Source organism: Panthera onca, chromosome D4, assembly GCF_046562875.1.
Source record: "Panthera onca isolate mPanOnc1 chromosome D4, mPanOnc1 haplotype 2, whole genome shotgun sequence".
NCBI lineage: Eukaryota > Metazoa > Chordata > Mammalia > Carnivora > Felidae > Panthera > Panthera onca.
The window spans coordinates 66,918,906-66,938,978 of NC_138351.1; the positions used below are offsets into that span (position 1 = coordinate 66,918,906).

The window sequence follows — 20,073 nt, forward strand, 5'->3', positions numbered from 1 at the left end:
TTTAATAATAAAATCACCTTTTTGCACCAAAGATGTCTTCAAGAATTCTTTCTTGGCTGTGGGCTCTGGACCCCACAAACCGCCCTCCATCACCCCAAAATTTCATCATGAGGAATCCAAATAGACATAAATTGCAAAGACAGGCAAAATGAGGTATGTATATCATCCTGAACTAAGGAGAAGTGCAGAGGAAAGAATATAATTCACAGGGTAATTAGAAGAACCACAGATATTTGGTAATTAGATACTTGTTCTGCCATACAAATGGGTCACTCAGATAAAATTTATCTCAGTAATAACCCTTATTCTGGCAAAGATCCCCAGTTTAGATTTTTCAGTGTACTTAAGAGAGGGGTCAAAGTTTCTCTTGAGCCTGCAGGGTCTTGATTGGCTTCAGCTCAAAATAATCTTCATGATAACGTGGCCCATCTTAGAGTGACCTGCCCTCAGACACTACAGTTCCATAGGCCTACAAGATTTCCAAAAGGTTCTATGGCATAAAGAGGGTTAAGAATCCCTGGCCTAGAGAAAATTTTCATATGGAAACAGGAACTATCTAGTTAGAGCTATCTATGTATATAAAAAATTCAAAACATCTTTGTTCATAATATCAAATGGACAAATATATGTCCATACGAGGGAAGAGCATATATTAGAGAAATGTATTAATTACTGTGACTGCATCAAAATACATGATTTTCAAAAATCTTATGTCAACTGACAGAATGACAAAAACAGCCTAATTCCATTATAAAGTTGTAAAATAGGCAAACCAATGCAATATATTGTTTAGAGTTATACACAAATGTAGCTGAAAATCACAGAAAGTGAATGCAATATTTAACACAAAATTCTGGGTTTTGGCTGCTTGAGGCAAGGAGGTTGGGGAAGGTGTTACAGGGAGGAGAATGTGACCAGAAAGGAACATGTATTGGGCTTCTAAATTGCTGACCATATTTGATTTCTTAAGCGTGGTGGCAGGTAACAGGCATTCAATTTATTATTCTCTAAAGTGTACTGACACTTTACATCTACTTTTGTATGTATGATATGTGTTTCATGTTACCTCCTTCGACAGGCAACCTTACTCCACCCAGTCTAAAATAACTATTCAGCTGCTATCACGTTAGCCTATCTTAAAATTCCAGATTTATCTAGCTTTGGACTACCTGTCAGAAGTTTAGGATATACAACAATAATTTTCAACATACTTTATGTATCTTCTAGGCAGTTCAGAGATTTGTTTCTAAACAAAATGTCACAGAAAAACATTTCATCTTAAATGCTGCTTGGACACTATTTTCTACCGCACATATTTTAAAAATAAATGGTAAAATGAACTGGTTTTACAGTCTGGCTTTAAATCTTGGATGTGCCACTTAGCAGCAGTGAACCTCAGAAAATTATTTCTCTCTTAGAACTTTACCTTCTTCACTTGGAGATATAGTTTAACTCACTGGGTTTTGAGGATGATTAAAACCTGTGAGTGAATAGGAAATTGTCTTAGGCACCTTGCAGCACTTACCAATGTTTTCCCTAAGTTATAACCATGAATCACTCTTTACTATCTGTTAAGTATTTTCATTTTGGAAGTTCACTGGCTAGATGCAGCTGATGATAGAGTTTCTATGTATGGCAAAACCACTGTGTAGAAGTCTGGCTCCTTGATTTACCATATACAGAAGAGCTGCCTGCCAACCAGGAAAACCCACTTTAGATTCTTAAGGAAGAAGAAGTAAAATATTGTTGTGTCTGAGGCATTATACATTTGGTATCTATTTGTTACAGCAGCTCAGCCTGTCCTATTTAATATATTCTTGAAAACGTAAACCACATTCAGAAGTACCAGATACAGTTGACAAGGTTAGAACCAGTCATAAACAAATTAAGTGAATGACTGCCTATCAAATACTAAGATATCCAGCCTCCCTCCCTTCTCAGTCACAGAAAACTGGCAGTAAGGCTTGTAACTCACAGATGGGAATCTGCAAGTTTCCTCACAGGGGTAACTGACTAGATTTAAGAGAAATGATTTACAGATGGTAACAAATGGGGGTTTTTCCCCTCAATGAAATAATAGAAAACCCTACAGTGAAGCCCGCTATTTGACAAACTCCACTCATGCTCAAAGAGCTTTCAAAAAAAATGTTTTGGGGGCACCTGGGTGGCTCAGTGGGTTAAGCGCCTGACTCTCAATTTCGGTTCAGGTCATGATCCCACGGTTGGTGAGATCAAGCATGGAGCTTGCTTGGGATTCTGTCTCCTTGTCTCTCTGCCCCTCCCCTGCTTGCACTTTCTTTCTCTCTCCCTCTCTCTCTCCCTCTAAATAAACATTAAAAAAAGTAGTCTCACTGCAAAATATGAGCTGATAGCCAAGAATTACAAATACAAAAATACTTTAGGAAAAACACTAGTGCCAAGACGAAAACAAATGAAAGAAAACAAAAGAAAAGTTGAAATAATTCAGGAAGACCCATTACAATAACTAAAAAAACACAGGGTGGGTGATGGGTATTGAGGAGAGCACCTTTTGGGATGAGCACTGGGTGTTGTATGGAAACCAATTTGACAATAAACTTCATATAGTGAAAAAAAAAGAAAGAATTTAATAAATATGGGCTGTATGAGTGAATGAATTGTTAATCCATGGGGAACAGAGTCTAAGAAAATATATTTAAATGTAAAGATCCAGTCCAGGCACAGATGATGCTTTGTTTTGTCTTACTTGGTTAAAAACTAATGCCCATCATACAGAAACACTTATCCCCTCTGGAATTGTATTTTAAAAAGTCTCTCTCCTCTGAACAGATAATTCAAGTCCTTGAAGAAGGCACAACCAATACAACCACAGGTGATATCCCTGTAATAATTCTCTATTCTTTTTTTTTAATTTTTTTTTTAACATTTATTCATTATTAAGAGATAGAGAGAGACTGAGCATGAACAGGGGAGGGGCAGAGAGAGGGGGAGACAGAATCCGAAGCAGGCTCCAGGCTCGGAGCTGGTGGCACAGAGCCTGATGCAGGGCTCAAACTCACAAACTGTGAGATCATGACCTGAGCCAAAGTCGGACGCCCAACCGACTGAGCCACCCAGGCGCTCCAATAATTCTCTATTCTTGATAGTATAAGCAGTATTATTTCAATGTGTGCAACAAGGTAACTATTGGGTAATTGTGTTTGATTATGCATTGTGTAATTATGTGTATTAATGCAATGCAATTAGTAATAAAAATGTAAACAATCTGTAAATTAATGTGACAACTACTTTTAATCCAACCATTGTCAGATGGGGAAGGGAAGGTTATTTTGAAGGAATGGTATATAAGAGACCTAAATCCTCTTTTTCCAAGCAACAGACACTACTGAAAATATCAAGACACACTAGAAAAAGCCTGTAATTTAGAAAAAGAGAATAAAGCATTAGAAGAAACAACTGGAAAATGCTGACAATAGTTATTCTGGGGACCAATAATCAGGGATAGGGAGGAAAAGACCCAAGGTCTGGTTCGCTTTTTAAGACTTAGAAAACTATTTGACTTGAAACTATGTATGTTTAACTTTGACTTAAAAAAATTTTTTTTAATGTTTATTTTTGAGATTGAGAGAGAAAGAGCTTGAGCGGGTGAGGGGCAAAGAGAGAAGGAGATGCACAATCCCAAGCAGGCTCCAGGCTATGAGCTGTCAGCACAGAGCCCAACGTGGGAATCGAAGTCACCAACTGCAAGATCATGACCCGAGCCAGAGCCCAACGTTTAGCCAACTGAGCCACCCAGACACCCCCCACTGGCTTTTGAATACCTAGTTCGGGACCCCCATTCCAATGAGCTCCTGAAAAATGCAATTTGAAATCATTAAGAGCCTTACAAGCTCATGCTGCGGTGGCAATTAGAGAACCACCATGCATTTGATGAGGAGAAGTGAAGCCTCCCTGGTCTTGACGTTTAAGTCACCCCGACTAAAAATGAACAAGGACAAAAACCTCCACGATTTTCAACGCACAGCATTATAATATGCACGCATCATACTTCCTTCTCAAAGGACAAACTCACATTCTGCGCACGAACTTTAAGAACTGTGCGTAACCGCGCGTGGAGACTAGCTGATGGGCTCAGAAAGGTGGCACAGGAACGCTCTCCGCGTTCAGCTAATCCTAACGCCCCTCTGACGTTTGGGTGAGAACGTCTGAGGAAACAAACGTTGGGCCGGAGGGGGCAGGGGCCCGAACGTGACGCCCACGGACGACGCCAGCCAACCGGGCGGTGCCGCCGCGCCTCCCGGCACCAGAGGCGGAGCTGCCGCCGAGGAGTCCCGCCCCAGCCTGCGTCCGCCAGTAGCTCGGTCGCTGCTCTTTTCCAGGCGGGTTAGCCCTACCAGGAGGAACCGAAGACAGAATACTGGCTGGCTGGCCCTCCCAGCGCTCGCAGCCGCGCCATGCTCGTCCTCCGAAGCGGCCTGACTAGAGCTCTGGCTGCGCGGACGCTCGCGCCTCAGGTACCGGCCGCGGAGACGTGCCCACGCCGTGCCTTGGGGGAGGGGAGGGACGTCAGCGAGGAGCTCGAGGTCCCGCGCAAGCGCTTCCCGGCTGCGCTCCCAGACTTACGAGCGTCGCGCAATGGCCCAGTCGGTTCCCGCCCCAAATTGTTCTAGTGCATGTTTGAGAACCGGAAGTGGGGTCACGGGACTCGCGGGAACATGGAGGCGCAGTTCAGGGAGGGTCCGCTGGTCAGTATCGCCTCCAGGCCGTTTCGCGAGCAGCAGCGAATGGGATTTTTCTGGCCTACGTGCCGGGCGTCCCTGAGGACACCCTTGAAGCTCCCGCTGCTTCGTTCTTGCCGCCCAGCCCCCTGCGGTCGCCACGTTGAGGCCGGTGCCCGCTGATCGAGCCTTTTCTATTTACCGTTTGACAAGCCACCGCCCTCCCCGCCCCCCCCCCCCCCCGACGAAAGGTAGAGGAGAAATAGGTCAACTAGTAGTTGGCGACCGAAGTGACCTCCCTTGTTTAAAACGAAGTGTACACAGCGAGCTTTTTGCAGAGAACCTGGAAGAGAAGGCCCAGGGTGCGGGTCGTGGAGCATCCAGCCCAGCCTCCCCCTGTTTCCTGTGGGTCGTGTCCGAGGCAGGCAGGGTTAGGAACCTCAGAGCAGATACGGTAACAGCCTCATTTACCCTTGAATGAGAAATGTGCACAACAGATTTTTGTGATTCAGCCTTAACTGTTGGGAACCCGCCTATCTGTCAGTCTACAGTGTTTTTTTCCTTTGGATATTTAGGCTTGTACTTCTTTCTCGAAAGGTACATAGGAAGGGAATTAATCTACTCTAGAGACTGACTTTCTGGTGAAGACTGAAGAAGAACCAGTAATGGCCCATTCACCCAAGATTAGCAATAGTGTTTATCCTTCTGATCCACACTTTTCTGGGGCAGGGCCAAAAGTTATTCCTTACAACTTTATTCTGGACTGTGACTTTATTATTCTGGACTGTGACTTTATTAGATGTCAGCCAAGTGTTCTCTTTTAATTGAATGTAAGTGCTGCTGAAAATGAGCCCTAACCTGAAGATAAGGGAGCCTGGAACACTTATGAATCCTACCCCATAAATAATTGTAGTTTCTGCCCTTTGACAAAAATCACCTCCCCACAAGCACACACGCTTACCTCACTGCTGTTACCTTTCCCTGGGCTTTTCCTCTAATTGTTTCTTATTTGAAAAATAATAAAACTATGTGCCTTTGACCACATATTTGTTTCCAAATACAAATTCTCTGAAAAATAACATAAAAGCAATTGTTATAAATACCTAACGGTTCCGTTTTCTAATATATTTTATTTATACTACTTTTTAAACTATAGCACTAGTCAGTTGTTTATTTGCATAACATTCTTTCATTAAAATTTGATTAAAATAACACAAGCATGTCCAGCAAAAATAGAAGTATCTGCAATTGTTTTTGGTGGGAATACTTGCTTTCCAAGTAAGCTTAGATACTTGGGCAATAGGAACAGAAATCATAGGGGACATGAATGGAATGAACTCAAGTATATAATTATGACTTTATACACAAAATATATTTAAAAATTGTGTGTTTTAACCTAAATTATGTCAGATAAAGAAGCCTACTAGTTTCATTTGGCATATCAGGGAGTCAAAAAAAGCCCAAAATTAGTCCATAACTCTGTACCAAAACTTTATTTCTTTACTTAATTTATTTATAAAGTAGGCTCCATGCCCAAAGTGGGACTTGAACTCATGATCCTAAGATTGAGAGTCACATGTTCTACTGACTGAGCCAGCCAGGCACTCGTGTACCACTACTTTTAATAGATAATTCTTATTAATAAGTTTTATAAAATTGGGACATGATAGCCAAACCTATAGTAAGAAAGATTTGTAAATGCAAATACCATCATAATGTATGTGCATGTGTATGCATACACATAAATACATATACGGAAGATAATCTCTGCATGTCCTAGCTAAGGTCATTTAGACTTAGAGGACTAATTTAGAAGAAAAATTTATATAGATAGCATATAACTAATGCAAAAAGAACTTAGTGGTTCTTAAAAGATATTTTTGTCAATCTGGTATAATTGGATGGATTAATTGCCCTTCTTCACATTGCATCTATAATTAAACCTAATAGTGATTCGGACAATTCTAACTCATTGATTTTTCCTTTATAGCATTCATACAGTCTACCACCATAGTATAATGTGGTTATAGTATAGTATAATGCATATATAACCCATGGATAGATTATAGCTTCCTTTAGCATCAGAGTCCATTCCTGTCCTTACCAGGGATCTACGTCATTAGATGTGATAAATACTTTGACCTGAATAGCATTTTTTATTTTTAAGAAAAACCTAAAAAAGGGTTTTTTGCTAAGACATTTCCATTTCACCTTCCATAACACCTGCATATTTTATAGTTATTTAATTGCATAACTGTATAGTTATAGTAATATATAGTAGTATAACATATAGTATTGACTGAAAACAGAATATTGGCTAAATAGGGTAAGACATTTGCAAGTTTATTAGAATCCTAATTGTAGTTCTTGAGTAAAGGACTTTTATTAAGACTTCAGTGCCTTCTTACGATAAAATTCATGAAAAAGTGGCTAACAGTAGATCCCTGCTAAGAAACAGTAGCTATATATTCAGCATACTTAAGAGTAGTTGTCTGAAAAAAAAAAAAAAAGAGTAGTTGTCTGTATTGACATCTCTCTAAACAGATGTCTAAGGACAGATGACAACAGTGGTACAAATATGAATTATGAGTCTAATGAGTATCCCTTGTTTCTAGATTCAGATTTGGTTGTAACAGTATTATAAACCCTGCCTTTCCAAAATATTTAAATTTGCCTTATCTTTCTTCAGGTGCACTCATCTTTTGCTACGGGCCCAAGACAATATGATGGAACATTCTATGAATTTCGTACTTATTACTTTAAGCCCTCAAAGATGAATGAGTTTCTGGAAAACCTTAAGAAAAACATACATCTTCGGACAGCTCACTCTGAATTGGTTGGATCCTGGAGTGTAGAATTTGGAGGCAAAATGAATAAAGTGTTTCATATTTGGAAGTATGGTATGGTTTTTCCAGCTGAAGGGTTCAGTATAGATTTTTGTTCTGTTAAGTGTTACATGATGCTTAGCTCTTGGATCTAGATTAGTATAAATACCCACAGGTTAAATTAAACTTTTGAAATGGGGAACAACAGTAAAAAATGAGTTCAGTAATTCCTCCTCCCAGGGGTACACCTTTAACAACCCTTTGCCCAAATCCTTATGTTACCATAAATGGAAAAGTGTGGCATCTCATATTTCAAATCATAAAATTGTGAACTAGACTTTAGTTCTCAGAAAAATTATAAATGGCTTATGGTAAGGATGAGTTACGAAAAAAATATAGCAGGGGTTGTAAGAACCAAGTAGGTTAATATCATAAAGGATGGGAGAGTAATTCCTTCTTATTGTTGAAATTTAATAGTCAAAGAAGAACAGGTTACAGGAATCCCCGGAATGTGTGTTACTCCAGTGTCTAATCTTTGTGAAGTCCACATCAGGACTTGATGAAACCCAAAGAATTTCAATACTTCACTTAATGTTTAATCATCAGTGTCCAAAGTTAATAGTCATGAAGTACTTTAATATGAAAAATGTTCATTCTGTATTTAACATGGCCATAGTTCAGGGGTTCTCCATACAGTAATAGAACAAATCCCATTAAAGCACAATTTGTGTTTTAATATGCCACCAGTGGACTCATGTCCATTTAAAAAATCACCAGTCAGGTCCTGATATAACTCACTTAAGCTCTTAAGATGCCCTGCATAAACCATAGAAAAACTTCTTACCATTAGTCTTACTGAGGCCCTAAAAGTAAATATAATACTAGGCCTAAATGTTAGTAAATATTTGAGTAACAAACGTAAGAGAAATAAATACTGGGTAAAAAGAATGGTGATCATAAGAAAGAGAATCAGCACGATTTCTTTGGAAGCTATTCAAAGAAGATGCTAAAAAAGCACGTATTCCTTTTATTTATGTTAAATTTAATACAGAGTGTACCTTGACCTGAGCACACACCACCACCACCACCACCATCACCACTACCACCAAAAAATAATAGTCTTTCTCTAAACTGGCACTATAGTTTAAATGTCTCAAACAATAAGAATAATTAATATCTATTGAGTGCTATCCAGGTGTCAAACACTGCTCAAAGCACCTTTCGTATAGTAATTCATTTAACCTGCACAGAAACCCTGGAGGGAGATACTATATCATTATTCACATTTCACAGAGTAAGAAACAGGCACAGAAAGATTTGATAACTTAACCTAAGTCACACAACTACCTACTAGAGAATAGTTTATAAACCCCACCATATGATGTTATCATTAGTTGTTTAAATTCCTACTCCCCTTTTAGAGCATGAGAAACTTAAGGACAGATGTCATATCTATTTATGTTGGTATCTCCAGTGATTTAACAGTGTCCTTACGTGGCCTCAGTGAACATTTGCTGAATTGAATGAAATCCAAAAAAAAAAAAAAAAAAAGGTATAGGTGATTTTAAATAAATTTTTACTTTTATTACTCCTTTTCTTCCCATAGATAATTTTGCTCACCGAACTGAAGTTCGGAAAGCCCTGGCCAAAAATAAAGATTGGCAACAATTTCTCATTCCAAATCTGGCTCTCATAGATGAACAAGAGTTTGAGATTACTTACCTGGTACCATGGTGCAAATTAGAAAAGCCTGCAAAAGAAGGTAAGTCCTTCCCTCTTAGTTACTTTGAATTTTGATGGAGAAAATACTACAGATTTCAAGCTATAAAAACTACACTTCCATAGGGAAAAATAATCCCCTGTGTTTTATATAGGAATATATTATAGAGATAAAAATGAATTTTAACTCGTTGCTTATTAAAACAATGAACATTGAATAATGAAGTTGGTTTTTTTCCCCCCAATTTGGAAGAGCCCTTAAAGTTGAGGTATGAGTATAAAAAGTTGAATAGGGAGTAAAGTTTGAAAAGTTGGGGGCTGGAAGCAGAGAAAACATGTTCCGGCAAGTGAAAGATAAGGTATGAAATTTTGTCATAGTTGTTTTTTTTTTTTTTTTTTATACACACAAATTACGGTTAATCTTAAAATATTAAGGATATTTTTGCTTATAAGACTTTTAGGGGACTTAAACTGTTAAGCTGTATTACTGTAGTTTAACATTTTTGTTTTCCTTTTCTCATTTTGAAAATAATTACTAAAGATTTCTCTTCTTGCTGATTTCACTTTCTTGCTCACTTAAGGAAATATTTAACATAGTTTTAAACAAAGGTCAGCTTTTTAAAGAGCATTAACTAATTGAATTTTATTTTATTTCCTCCATTATTCCCAACTTTGTAGTATATTTTAGATTATCCGAGATTTGAAAAGTCTTGTTTGGATCCTAATCCACCTAGACCTCCTCACAGGCTTTCAGCACTATCTAAATGAACTTAAGTGGCTTCTTGGACAGTGTCAAATCTTGGTTTTCTTCCTCTGCTGTTCATAACTCTTTAGTAACTTTGTACTTTTATTCCTTTTTCTTCTCAAAGCTACTTGTCCCTAGTTCCTTTTTCTTTACCTGCACCTTACCTCTGACCAGAAGGTAGAATGCTTTTCAGATGTTTATCTGGCTATTTAGGAACAATAAAATCATCTCGTTCAGTTTTGTATTTTTTTCCTAACACTCAAAAACTCAGACAAGACTGGCTCCATCGTTTGTTCCTATTAGAAATGGAATCATATAGGGGGAAGTTATATAAACAAAAAAGTATTACCTCTTAAAATTAGAAAGAAGAGGAAATACAGGAGATCAGAGAAGTCTTTTCTAATTCATTTCTTACCTAAAAGTGCAGATTCAGGCAGCTCAGAAACCTAATCCTAATGTAAATTTTCAATATTTTATTGACAAAATTTATAACAGTATTTCAGATAATAGCTTAATATATCTTCCCAATTTTGTCTTTTTTTTTTTAATGTTTATTTATTTTTGAGAGAGGGTGAGAGAGAGACAGAATTCAAGTGGTGGAGGGTCAGAAAGAGAGGGAGACACAAAATCCAAAGCAGGCTCCAAGCTCTGAGCTGTCAGCACAGAGCCTGACACGGGGCTCGAACTCACGACTGTGAGATCATGACCTGAACTGAAGTCCTGTGCTTAACCGACTGAGCCATCCAGGCGTGCTCCCATTTTTGTCTTTCTGTATAAGCTTAACAACTGATCCTTAAACTTGGACAAGGACCTGCTAAACATAAAAGCAAGGAAAAATAATGCCACAATTCATGTGTACAGTTGTGTGATCCTCCAAATCTGTGTACGCAGATTAGCCTTCCAGTTGAACCAGACTAACCTGATTAGAAATTTCCTGAATATCTTTTGTAAAATAATCGCTTTTCCTCCCTATTCTAGGAGTCTATGAGCTGGTTATTTTTCAGATGAAACCAGGTGGGCCAGCTCTGTGGGGTGACGCATTTAGAAGGGCACTTAACGCCCATGTGGATCTAGGCTACTCAAAACTAGTCGGAGTTTTCCACACAGAATATGGAGCACTCAACAGAGGTACAGTTGTCTATTTCTTCTGTGAAATTGCAAAGTATATTGGTGATCTACTAAATTTCTTGGGTCAGTTTGTCTCTTTTCTTCATTATAGCATATATTTAAATTTTTATTGCCAGAGTTTTAGGATTTCTGTAATTTTAAACGTTGAAAAAAACCTGTTTTTTATCCTCTTTGTTTAGAATGTTAACACTTCATGAAGTGTTTTTCAAATGTTGAATTACTATTTTCCATGACACATCAGAATGCTGAAAAACTGCAAAGAGCCTCAGGAATATATTTGTTCTTTCATCTTTTTTTTCCTCTAAGTTTACTTTTGTTGGCTTTTTAAAATAACATTTCTTGGGGTAGGAAGATTGTCCTTGAATGAAAAAGTAATACATACTTTCACACATACTAAATACATGGACATACCCTAAAGTGGGGAAAGCATTTCCCACTACTTAGAGATAATGCTGTTAGTATTTTGGTCTATATAGGTCATTTGTGTGTGTGTGTATATATACACACATACATATATATATATATACATACACACATATATATATATACGTACACACACAAGTAAGTATCTACACACATTCATATATATATATATATATATGTATATGTGAATGACATAGGAGTAAGATCAAAATGTTATTTGATATATATATACATGCTACAAATAATGCATATGCATTGGGGTGCCTGGATGGCTCAGTTGGTTAAGTGTACAACTCTTGATATTGGCTCAGGTCATGATCTCATGGTCGTGGAATCGAGCCCTGTGTCAGGCTCTGCACTAAGTGGAGCCTGCTTGGGATTCTGTCTCCCCCTCTCTCTCTCTCTGCCCCTCCCTGACTCACTCATGCACACATGTACTCCCTCTCTCTCAAAATAAACAAACTTAAAATAAATGACCTCCTAAACACTTCATTGCAGATATACATAGCATACAGATAAATATACATACCTGTATTAATTATTTATTCATTCATTCATTTTTAAAGTTTACTTAAGTAATCTCTACACCTAGTTTGGGCCTCAAACTCACAACACCAAGATCAATAATTGCATGTTCTTCCCACTGAGCCAGGCAGGCATCCCCTCAACTGATTTTGAAACATCTGTTTGGAGCATTTAACTTTTAAAGTTGAAAGTTATTACAGTCAGAATTTCAGAGAGTGTTTTGTGGCAAACTCTTAAAAATGTATGTAAAGTTCATCTGGAAGGATAAAAACTAAGAATAGCTAGTAAAATATTTGAAAGACTCATTATATCCATTTGCCTCCTCATCTTCCTCACTTGAATGTCCAATGGACATCTCAAACCTAACATATTCAAAGCTGACCTTCTGATCTTTACCCAGAAATTTAACTTCTAGTAATATATCCTGTGAAAATAATCAGAATACACAGAAAAAGATATTTTGGTTGGAAAATATATGAAGAGAAAATTATGAAAATTACTAGATGTCTAGCTCACACCATATACTAAACTAGACTTAAAATGGATTATAGATTTCAGTGTAGACAGAAAGAAGTCATAGAATTACTAAAGTAAAATATAAATGTATTTAATGATATGGATGAGAACTGTATTTCTAAGCCAAAAAACAAAGAAACAGTAAAAGAAAAAAATCAATTGATGATTTTATTTTTTAATCAAAAAAATGTGTATTTTTTCAAGAATAGAATTTAGTGATTCATCACTTACATATAACACCCAGTGCTCATCCCAACCAGTGTCTTCCTTAATGCCCCTCACCCCTTTAGCCCTTCCCCCCCACCCAACAACTTTGTTTGTTCTCTGTATTTAGGAGTCTCTTTTGGTTTGTCTCCTTCTGTTTTTATATTATTTTTGCTTCCCTTACTTTATGTTCATCTGTTTTTATCTTAAATTCCACATGAGTGAAATCATCTAATATTTGTCTTTCCCTGACTTATTTTGCTTAGCATAATACATTCTAGTTCCATCCATGTTGTTGCAAGTGGCAAGATTTCATTCTTTTTGATCACCAAGTAATATTCCATTGGAAAAAAAAAATAATATATATATACACACCATATATTTTTATCCATTCATCAGTCAATGGACATTTGGGCTCTTTCCATACTTCGGCTATTGTCAGTAGTAATGCTATAAACATTGGGGTACATGTGCTCCTTTAAATCATCATTTTTGCATCCTTTAGATAAATACCTATTAGTGCAATTGCTGGGTTGTAGGGTAGTTCCATTTTTAATTTTTTGAGGAACCTCCTAATACTGTATTCCAGAGTGGCTGCACAAGTTTGCATTCCGACCAACAGTGTAGAGTGGTTCCCCATTCTCCATATCGTCGCCAACATCTGTTGTTGCCAGAGTTGTTAATTTTAGCCATTCTGACATGTGTGAGGTGGTATCCCATTGTGGTTTTGATTTATATTTCCTTGATGATGAGTGACATTGGGCATTTTTTCATGTGTCTTTTAGCCATCTGGATGTCTTCTTTGGAAAAGTGTCTACTCATGTCTTTTGCCCATTTCTTCACTGGATTATTTGTTTTTTTGGGGTGGATGATTTTATTTTTAAAAGGCTCAGGGGCACCTGGGTGTCTCAGTTGGTTGAGTGTCTGACTCTTGATCTCAACTCAGGTTTTGATCTCAGGGCCGTAAGTTTAAGTCCCACATTGGGCTCCACACTGGGAATGAAGCCTACTTAAAAAAATAAAAAGGGGCACCTGGGTAGCTCAGTTGGTTGAGCTTCTGACTCTCGGTTTTGGCTCAAGTCATGATGCCAGGGTCTTGGGATCAAGCCCTGCATTGGGCTCTGTGCTGAGTATGGAACTTGCTTAAAATTTTCTCTCTCTCTGCCCCTCTCCCCTGCTCATTCTGTCTCTCTAAAAGAATTAAAAATAAAAACAAAAAGGCTCAATTTTTCTGCATGCCCCAAAGCACCTTAAGTAAAATTCAAAAGCAAAAAGAAAAATGAAGACTTATACAAAGGTAGACCTACAAATGACTACTAAAGAAGATACAGATTAAGACAATAATCCGATGCCATTTTTACCTAATAAAGACATACTTATATATAGTATTTGATAAATTGGGAAAAGTAAGTACTCATATACTGTGTAGGGTTCATACTGTCTTAATCATTTCCCGAAAGTTGGCAATAAAGATAAAAGGTTTAATTTTTAAATTATTTTTGCCAATATTCTAGGAAACATGCATAGATGTGTAGTGTGTTAGGTTATATAGGAAGGAAGTTTGAAAGGATGTAAATGATATTGATGATGTTAATGTTTATTAAGTCTATTTTTTTTTATAGTGGGCATATATAACTTTTATAAGAAAAAACTACTGAAAACATGTGTGCCCAGTTTTTAATCTTAAATTCATTCTCAGAACAGCAGAGAAAGAGTAATATGCGGAGTACTCAGGACATAATTTCTGGAGGACAGTTACAGTATGTACACTATACATGTAGAATTATATATAAAATACTCTTTGGTTCTCTCAGTTTAAATTTAAGGAGTTTATATTGAGGAAATAATCAGATCCAGACTGCCTGGGTTTGAATCCCAGCTTCACCACTTACTGTCTTTGTGACTTAGCATGAGTTACTTAACCTTATGGTGCCTTACATTGCTCATCAATAAAATAATAATCATAACCTAAGAGTATTGTCAAAATTAAATGAGTTAATACATGCAGTACTCTTAGAATGAGGCCTGGCATATAGTAAGCACCCAATAAATGTTAGTAGTAGTTGTCTTTGACATTGTTATTATAGATCTACATGTAGCTGCTGCTCTCAGTCTATGGCCGCATTACTTACAATAAGGAAACACTGGAAACAGTGTGGTATGACCCTATGTGTATATGGAAAGAGATACACCAAAATAGAAAAGTGGTTATTTTAGGGTGGTAGAATTAGAAATGATTCCTGCTTCCTTTTTATCTCCATTTTCTAAAATCTGTACAGCTAATGTGTATTACATTTAGTCATATCAGTATTCTGTAGAATCCTGAAATATTTTGAATAATGTAAATAATTAGCAATAAGGTATTGGGATAAAAAAAGTTGCCACAAGGAGGCATTCACAGAGCCATTAAAAATTAAGGTTACTACCATGGAAAATACACACTGTTGATTTTTAAAAATATTCCTAAGCATAGTATACATTTTACTAATTTCATTTTACTAATTTTTTAAAGAAATACACTAAATATTAATAGAGGTTTTCTCTAAGTAGTTAAAATTATGCTACTTTTATTTATTCATTTTTTAAATTTTAGTTTAGGGAGAGAGAGAGAAAGAGAGCACAAGGGAGTGGGGGAGAGGGATAGAGAGTGTGAGAGAGAGAGAGGGAGGGAGAATCTTAAGCAGGCTCACCCTCAGCACAGAGCCCAACGTGGGGCTCTCTCACGACTATAAGATCATGACCTAAGCTGAAATCAAGAGTCAGACACTCAAGCAACTGAGCTACCCAAGCACTCCCAAATTATGCTTTTAATTTTTTTATATCATCCACATTTTTAGTAATGAACATTTTTGTTATAATCTTGCTTTTTTTTTTTTAATAAAAATAGAACATAGTAGGACATCATAAAACTTGGGTCCAGCCTTGATTGTGTCTTTTAGTGCTGTTACTTACTTTTTCTCTCCAGCTATCTGTTTTTCAACTATAAAACTTTAAAAGTTTGATTGATTTATCAATTTCTCTCCCAAATCCCTGACCCCTCCGAAATCTTACTAACATACTTAATTTTACCTTTTTGATATTCACCATGAATAAGACTTAATGTTTCTGATTAATTTTTTGTATTTCTTACTTGTAGTAACGCCATGGTCTTTAGAATCTATTTTTGGTTATTTCTGCAGTTCATGTTCTTTGGTGGAATGAGAGTGCAGACAGTCGTGCAGCTGGGAGACATCAGTCTCATGAGGATCCCAGAGTTGTGGCAGCTGGTAAGCTATTTCACTAGGCATGAATTATTCGTACAACAAATCTCATTTAGTCAATAACTTTATATGCCTTCTTATGAAATGCTTTTTTGCAGTTCGGGAGAGTGTCAATTACCTCGTGTCTCAACAGAATATGCTTCTGCTTCCTACATCATTTTCACCTTTGAAATAGTTTTCCACTGAAAAACAAAGCATTGCATTAACTGCTATAAGATGTGTCTGCTAATGGTGCTTAAATTCTCCCAAGAGATTCTTTTATTTGGAAGATGGTAAGTGAATTTGCTAGGTCTCTGCACTTTTAAAGCCACCTCTACCTCCTTCATCTTTTCCTTTCCACTTGAGGAAATAGTTCATTTTCCCCTTGGCATTTCTGTGTCTGTTACACATTAGAAATACTTGCCACTACTTGAGGATTTTGATTTTTCATTTGTTTCGGAATATCCCTTGTAATCTATTTTGACAACCAGACTCTGCTTTTATAGCACTTTGTTAAATTCAAGTGATGGAGGGTGGGAGGGAGGGGGAGGGTAGGTGATGGGTATTGAGGAGGGCACCTGTTGGGATGAGCACTGGGTATTGTATGGAAACCAATTTGACAATAAATTTCATATTAAAAATAAAATAAAAGTTACTTTGAAAAAAAATAAAAGTCACCCACATAATCCCATCTAAAAAAAAATTCAAGTGATGATTTTACATTTCTGTGGCTGATATTTTTAAATTATTTGTATATAATATCTTTTCATCATGTCTGTTTTTTTGAACTTTAAAATCTTTTTTGCCCAGTAGTGTTTATTTTGTGATCACATGGGATTCCTAAGAATCTAAGGTCAAACATGTTTCTTTACTTTGACCAAGTAATGTCACTATGTCATTTTTATTAATTACAGTTTTCACATTAATTATGAGTCACTCTAACTTGGAATATAATGTAATTAGGTCTCAGTGTTAAAAAACTTCAGAAGACTTGTTTTATGTGCCGAAATGTGTTCTTTTATAGTTAATTTTTGTTCATTTTCGATCACTAACTAAGATAGTTGGGACAGTTCTGTTTCAAAGAGATCTTTATGGTTATGGGAATGGTTGCCTGAATAAAAGCCTACATATCCATTCTGCAGGGTTTTATTTGTGTTTTGTATTTGTATTATCTTCTCTAGAGCTTTTATAATGTCGCTATAGGGTAGTGACAGAGTAATAATTTAACAACTTTATTGTAAATGTTAATTTACATCAAGAAAATAGCATGGTAATAGTCCCAGAAAGAAAGTTTTCAGTACCACCACAGATAGGCTAGAGTTTTCCTTAAAGCACCTTTAATTTCCATTTTAGTTGAGTGCATCTGCATTCTAAAACTAGGTTTGGTACTTCCAAACTCTCTTGATAGTCTAATATTTAGAGCTATGTTGCTTCTAAAACATATTGTGAATATAAAATAGTAAATCATGAATTAGCTGTCTTAAGGGAAATTTACAAAACAAGTGTTGTAAGCCTCTTGATAGAAGAAATGTCTAAAGGATTAAAACCAAAAAATTGAAAGGAAAGGTGACATGGTGTTCAGGTGCAGCCTATACAATTAACAGGAATGCAAATAAAAGCTTGTGATCTGGCTGTTGTCATGTTTTCTGCTTCCGGTTAAAGCAGAGCTCTCCGTAGTTATGTATATTCACCCTCTTCACTTCTTGTTCTTCCCTCAACTTGACCCTTGTCAATATACTGAAATGACTCTTCAGAAGGTCACCAAAGACCTTGTCTTACCAAAATCTTTTTCTCTGCCTTTACCTTGCTCCTCTTCTCTGCAGTGTTGGACACAACTGACCACCTTCGCCTTCCTGAAACACTGGATTCTGAGCTTCGATATATGGCATCATACTCAGATTTTCCTCCTCACTGGCCAGCCCCTGTTCCTTTGCTGGCTTCTCTCTAAATATGGGAAGGATGTCAGAGCACAGGAGTATTTTGTCTTCATTTTCTTTATAGGTCAGTCCCAAGGCTTAAATACCATACATGTGCTGTGCTGATGTTTCACACATTTTTACCTTCTTTCCCATCATTGTTCCTGAGCACCAGACTGAAATAGCAGCCATATTTTAACACAACCACCTACTTAGTTTGGGTCACAAACCTTAATAGCTCTCTCTCCCTCAACCCCCACATGGATCTTGTCAACAGTGCCTTTGGCTCTGTCAGTAAAAGAGATCCTGAACATTCCTATTCCTCCCAATATCGCTTTGCCTCCCTACTGTCCTTTCTCCCCATACAACCACCTTTTTTTCTGAACAGCGATTAGATCAAACCATTACCTTGTTTAAAACTCTCCAGTGGCTTCTCATTGCACTAATAATAAAATCCAGATACCTTACCATGGCCTGCTAGGCCCTATAGGTTCTGGTTTCTGCCCCTTCTACCAGTCCGGAGACATTGGAATTCTCTCCCTCCTTCCCCAACTTGCCAAGTTTTTTCCCACCTGGGGCCTTTGTCACCAGGTGTTCCTTCTTCCAGGAAGGTTCTCTGCCCACCTTCAAATGTTGGCTCCTGCTTATTTTATGAGATATGAGCTTAAATGTCACTCTTCAGATGGCTGCCTCTCCATCGTTATCTCATTGCCATGGCTTATTTTCTTCTTAGCACTTACTATGGTCTGAATTTATTGTATTTGTCTACATATCCATTGTGAATGCGAATATAATTTCTCCACTGAAATTTTAGTTCATTAGAGCAGGAACTCTGTCTTCAACATTGCATCCCCAGAACCTAGAAAGGTATATGGTGCACAACAGAGTTTAATAAATATTTGTTAAATTACGATTCCAGACTAATTTTATGAGGGCAATCTTAACTGATACACCACCTCACCAGAAAGAACTGCCATTTCGATAGTGGTCTAAACAAGTTATTTATCCACTGAGCCACACAATTTCCCCATATATCAAATGGTATTGCTTACCCCATAGGGCAGACAGGTAATTGAGGATTACATTAAGTGTCTGACAACACAGTAAAACACTAGAAAAAGCTAATTTTCTTATACTTTTTCATATGTAATATATGCATTAACATTTTAAAGGTTCCGAGGTTTTTTTGAACCTTCAAGTATTTAGGCTTTTCTCTATATAGAAGATTTTCCTCAAGACCCACGGGTAACTTACATTATCTAAGTTACTTGCCTTTTCGTTTTTCAGTTTTCTTCTCTCCCTCAGTGGTCATTTTCCACAAAGAAACTGTTTTCTAGCATTTCACTTAAGTTGTGGTAATGTGAACATTAAGAGGGAAAGACAGAGCTGTGACGCAGAGGTTGAGTGGTCTAGAAGGCTCCGTCACAAACCGACCAAGACCCTCCTCTGCACACAGCCAGATGTGCACCTTAGCAAAGGACCGCTCACTACCTGTTGTCCCGGCCATTCTGAGGAGGTCCCACATAGGGCCATGACTCCACCGTGCAGCCTACCAGCGGGTGTTTGACAGACGTTCTTCACATTAGATAAGCAGACAACTTTTCTGAGATTTTGCTAGTGAGCTATTAAAACTATATCCATGTGTGTCAACAGAGCCTACATAACCTTGGCTTGCGATTGCACAGCACTTCTTACAGAAGGAAGGCACCTCTGATGTTCCTCTACTGTTTCCACTTTTCTGCACACTCCCCCAGGCCACATGCCCAGGACAATTGCCATGCTCTGTCCTTGTATTTTCAGTTGAATCCGCAAAGGACAACTGAAGGCAGCCATTGTAGCTTCTATACCAAATAAAGCAGTGAGACTTTTATTAAACAGGTTTAGCTACACAGTGTTTTCAGAGATCTCTATAGCTTCGAAATCATTAAGCTTTTATCTAAAACCTCTTAAACTTAATATTTACTATCTTAACCAAATTATGAAAGTGCAAACACCCTTTATTTCCAAGTAGTCCCCTCACCCCTCTTTCCAACAGGACATTTAGCCTGTTCTACTCCAGGTGGACATTTCTTACTCTCCTGATGGCTTTATAAGCATTAACAGTAGGTGGTGCTACAGATGCATGGAAATAAATTT

At 37.4% G+C, this 20,073-nt stretch overlaps 1 protein-coding gene across 2 annotated transcripts; it reads left to right on the forward strand.

Moving 5' to 3' along the window:
- The first annotated feature begins 4,311 nt into the window (after positions 1 to 4,311).
- LOC132663124 (protein NipSnap homolog 3A) lies at positions 4,312 to 19,978 on the forward strand. 2 transcript variants are annotated; one of them, XR_009602921.3, is made up of 7 exons: positions 4,312 to 4,493; positions 7,387 to 7,597; positions 9,129 to 9,284; positions 10,965 to 11,114; positions 15,962 to 16,048; positions 16,141 to 16,314; positions 17,845 to 19,978. XR_009602921.3 is itself a non-coding variant. In XM_060609137.3 (6 exons), the coding sequence occupies exons 1-6, from the start codon at positions 4,434 to 4,436 to the stop codon at positions 16,215 to 16,217; spliced, it is 741 nt and encodes a 246-aa protein (XP_060465120.1). In that variant the 5' UTR covers positions 4,312 to 4,433; the 3' UTR covers positions 16,218 to 17,158. The 2 variants fall into 2 exon arrangements, 1 of the variants encoding a protein (XP_060465120.1); XM_060609137.3 differs by lacking the exon at positions 17,845 to 19,978 and having other exon boundaries at positions 16,141 to 17,158.
- The last annotated feature ends 95 nt before the right edge of the window (positions 19,979 to 20,073 follow it).

Coding starts and splice junctions, on each gene's coding strand:
- LOC132663124 (XM_060609137.3), top strand. CDS start 4,434: ATGCTCGTCCTCCGAAGCGGCCTGACTAGAGCTCTGGCTGCGCGGACG. Junction 4,494..7,386: donor CGCGGACGCTCGCGCCTCAG/GTACCGGCCGCG, acceptor ATCTTTCTTCAG/GTGCACTCATCTTTTGCTAC. Junction 7,598..9,128: donor GTTTCATATTTGGAAGTATG/GTATGGTTTTTC, acceptor TTCTTCCCATAG/ATAATTTTGCTCACCGAACT.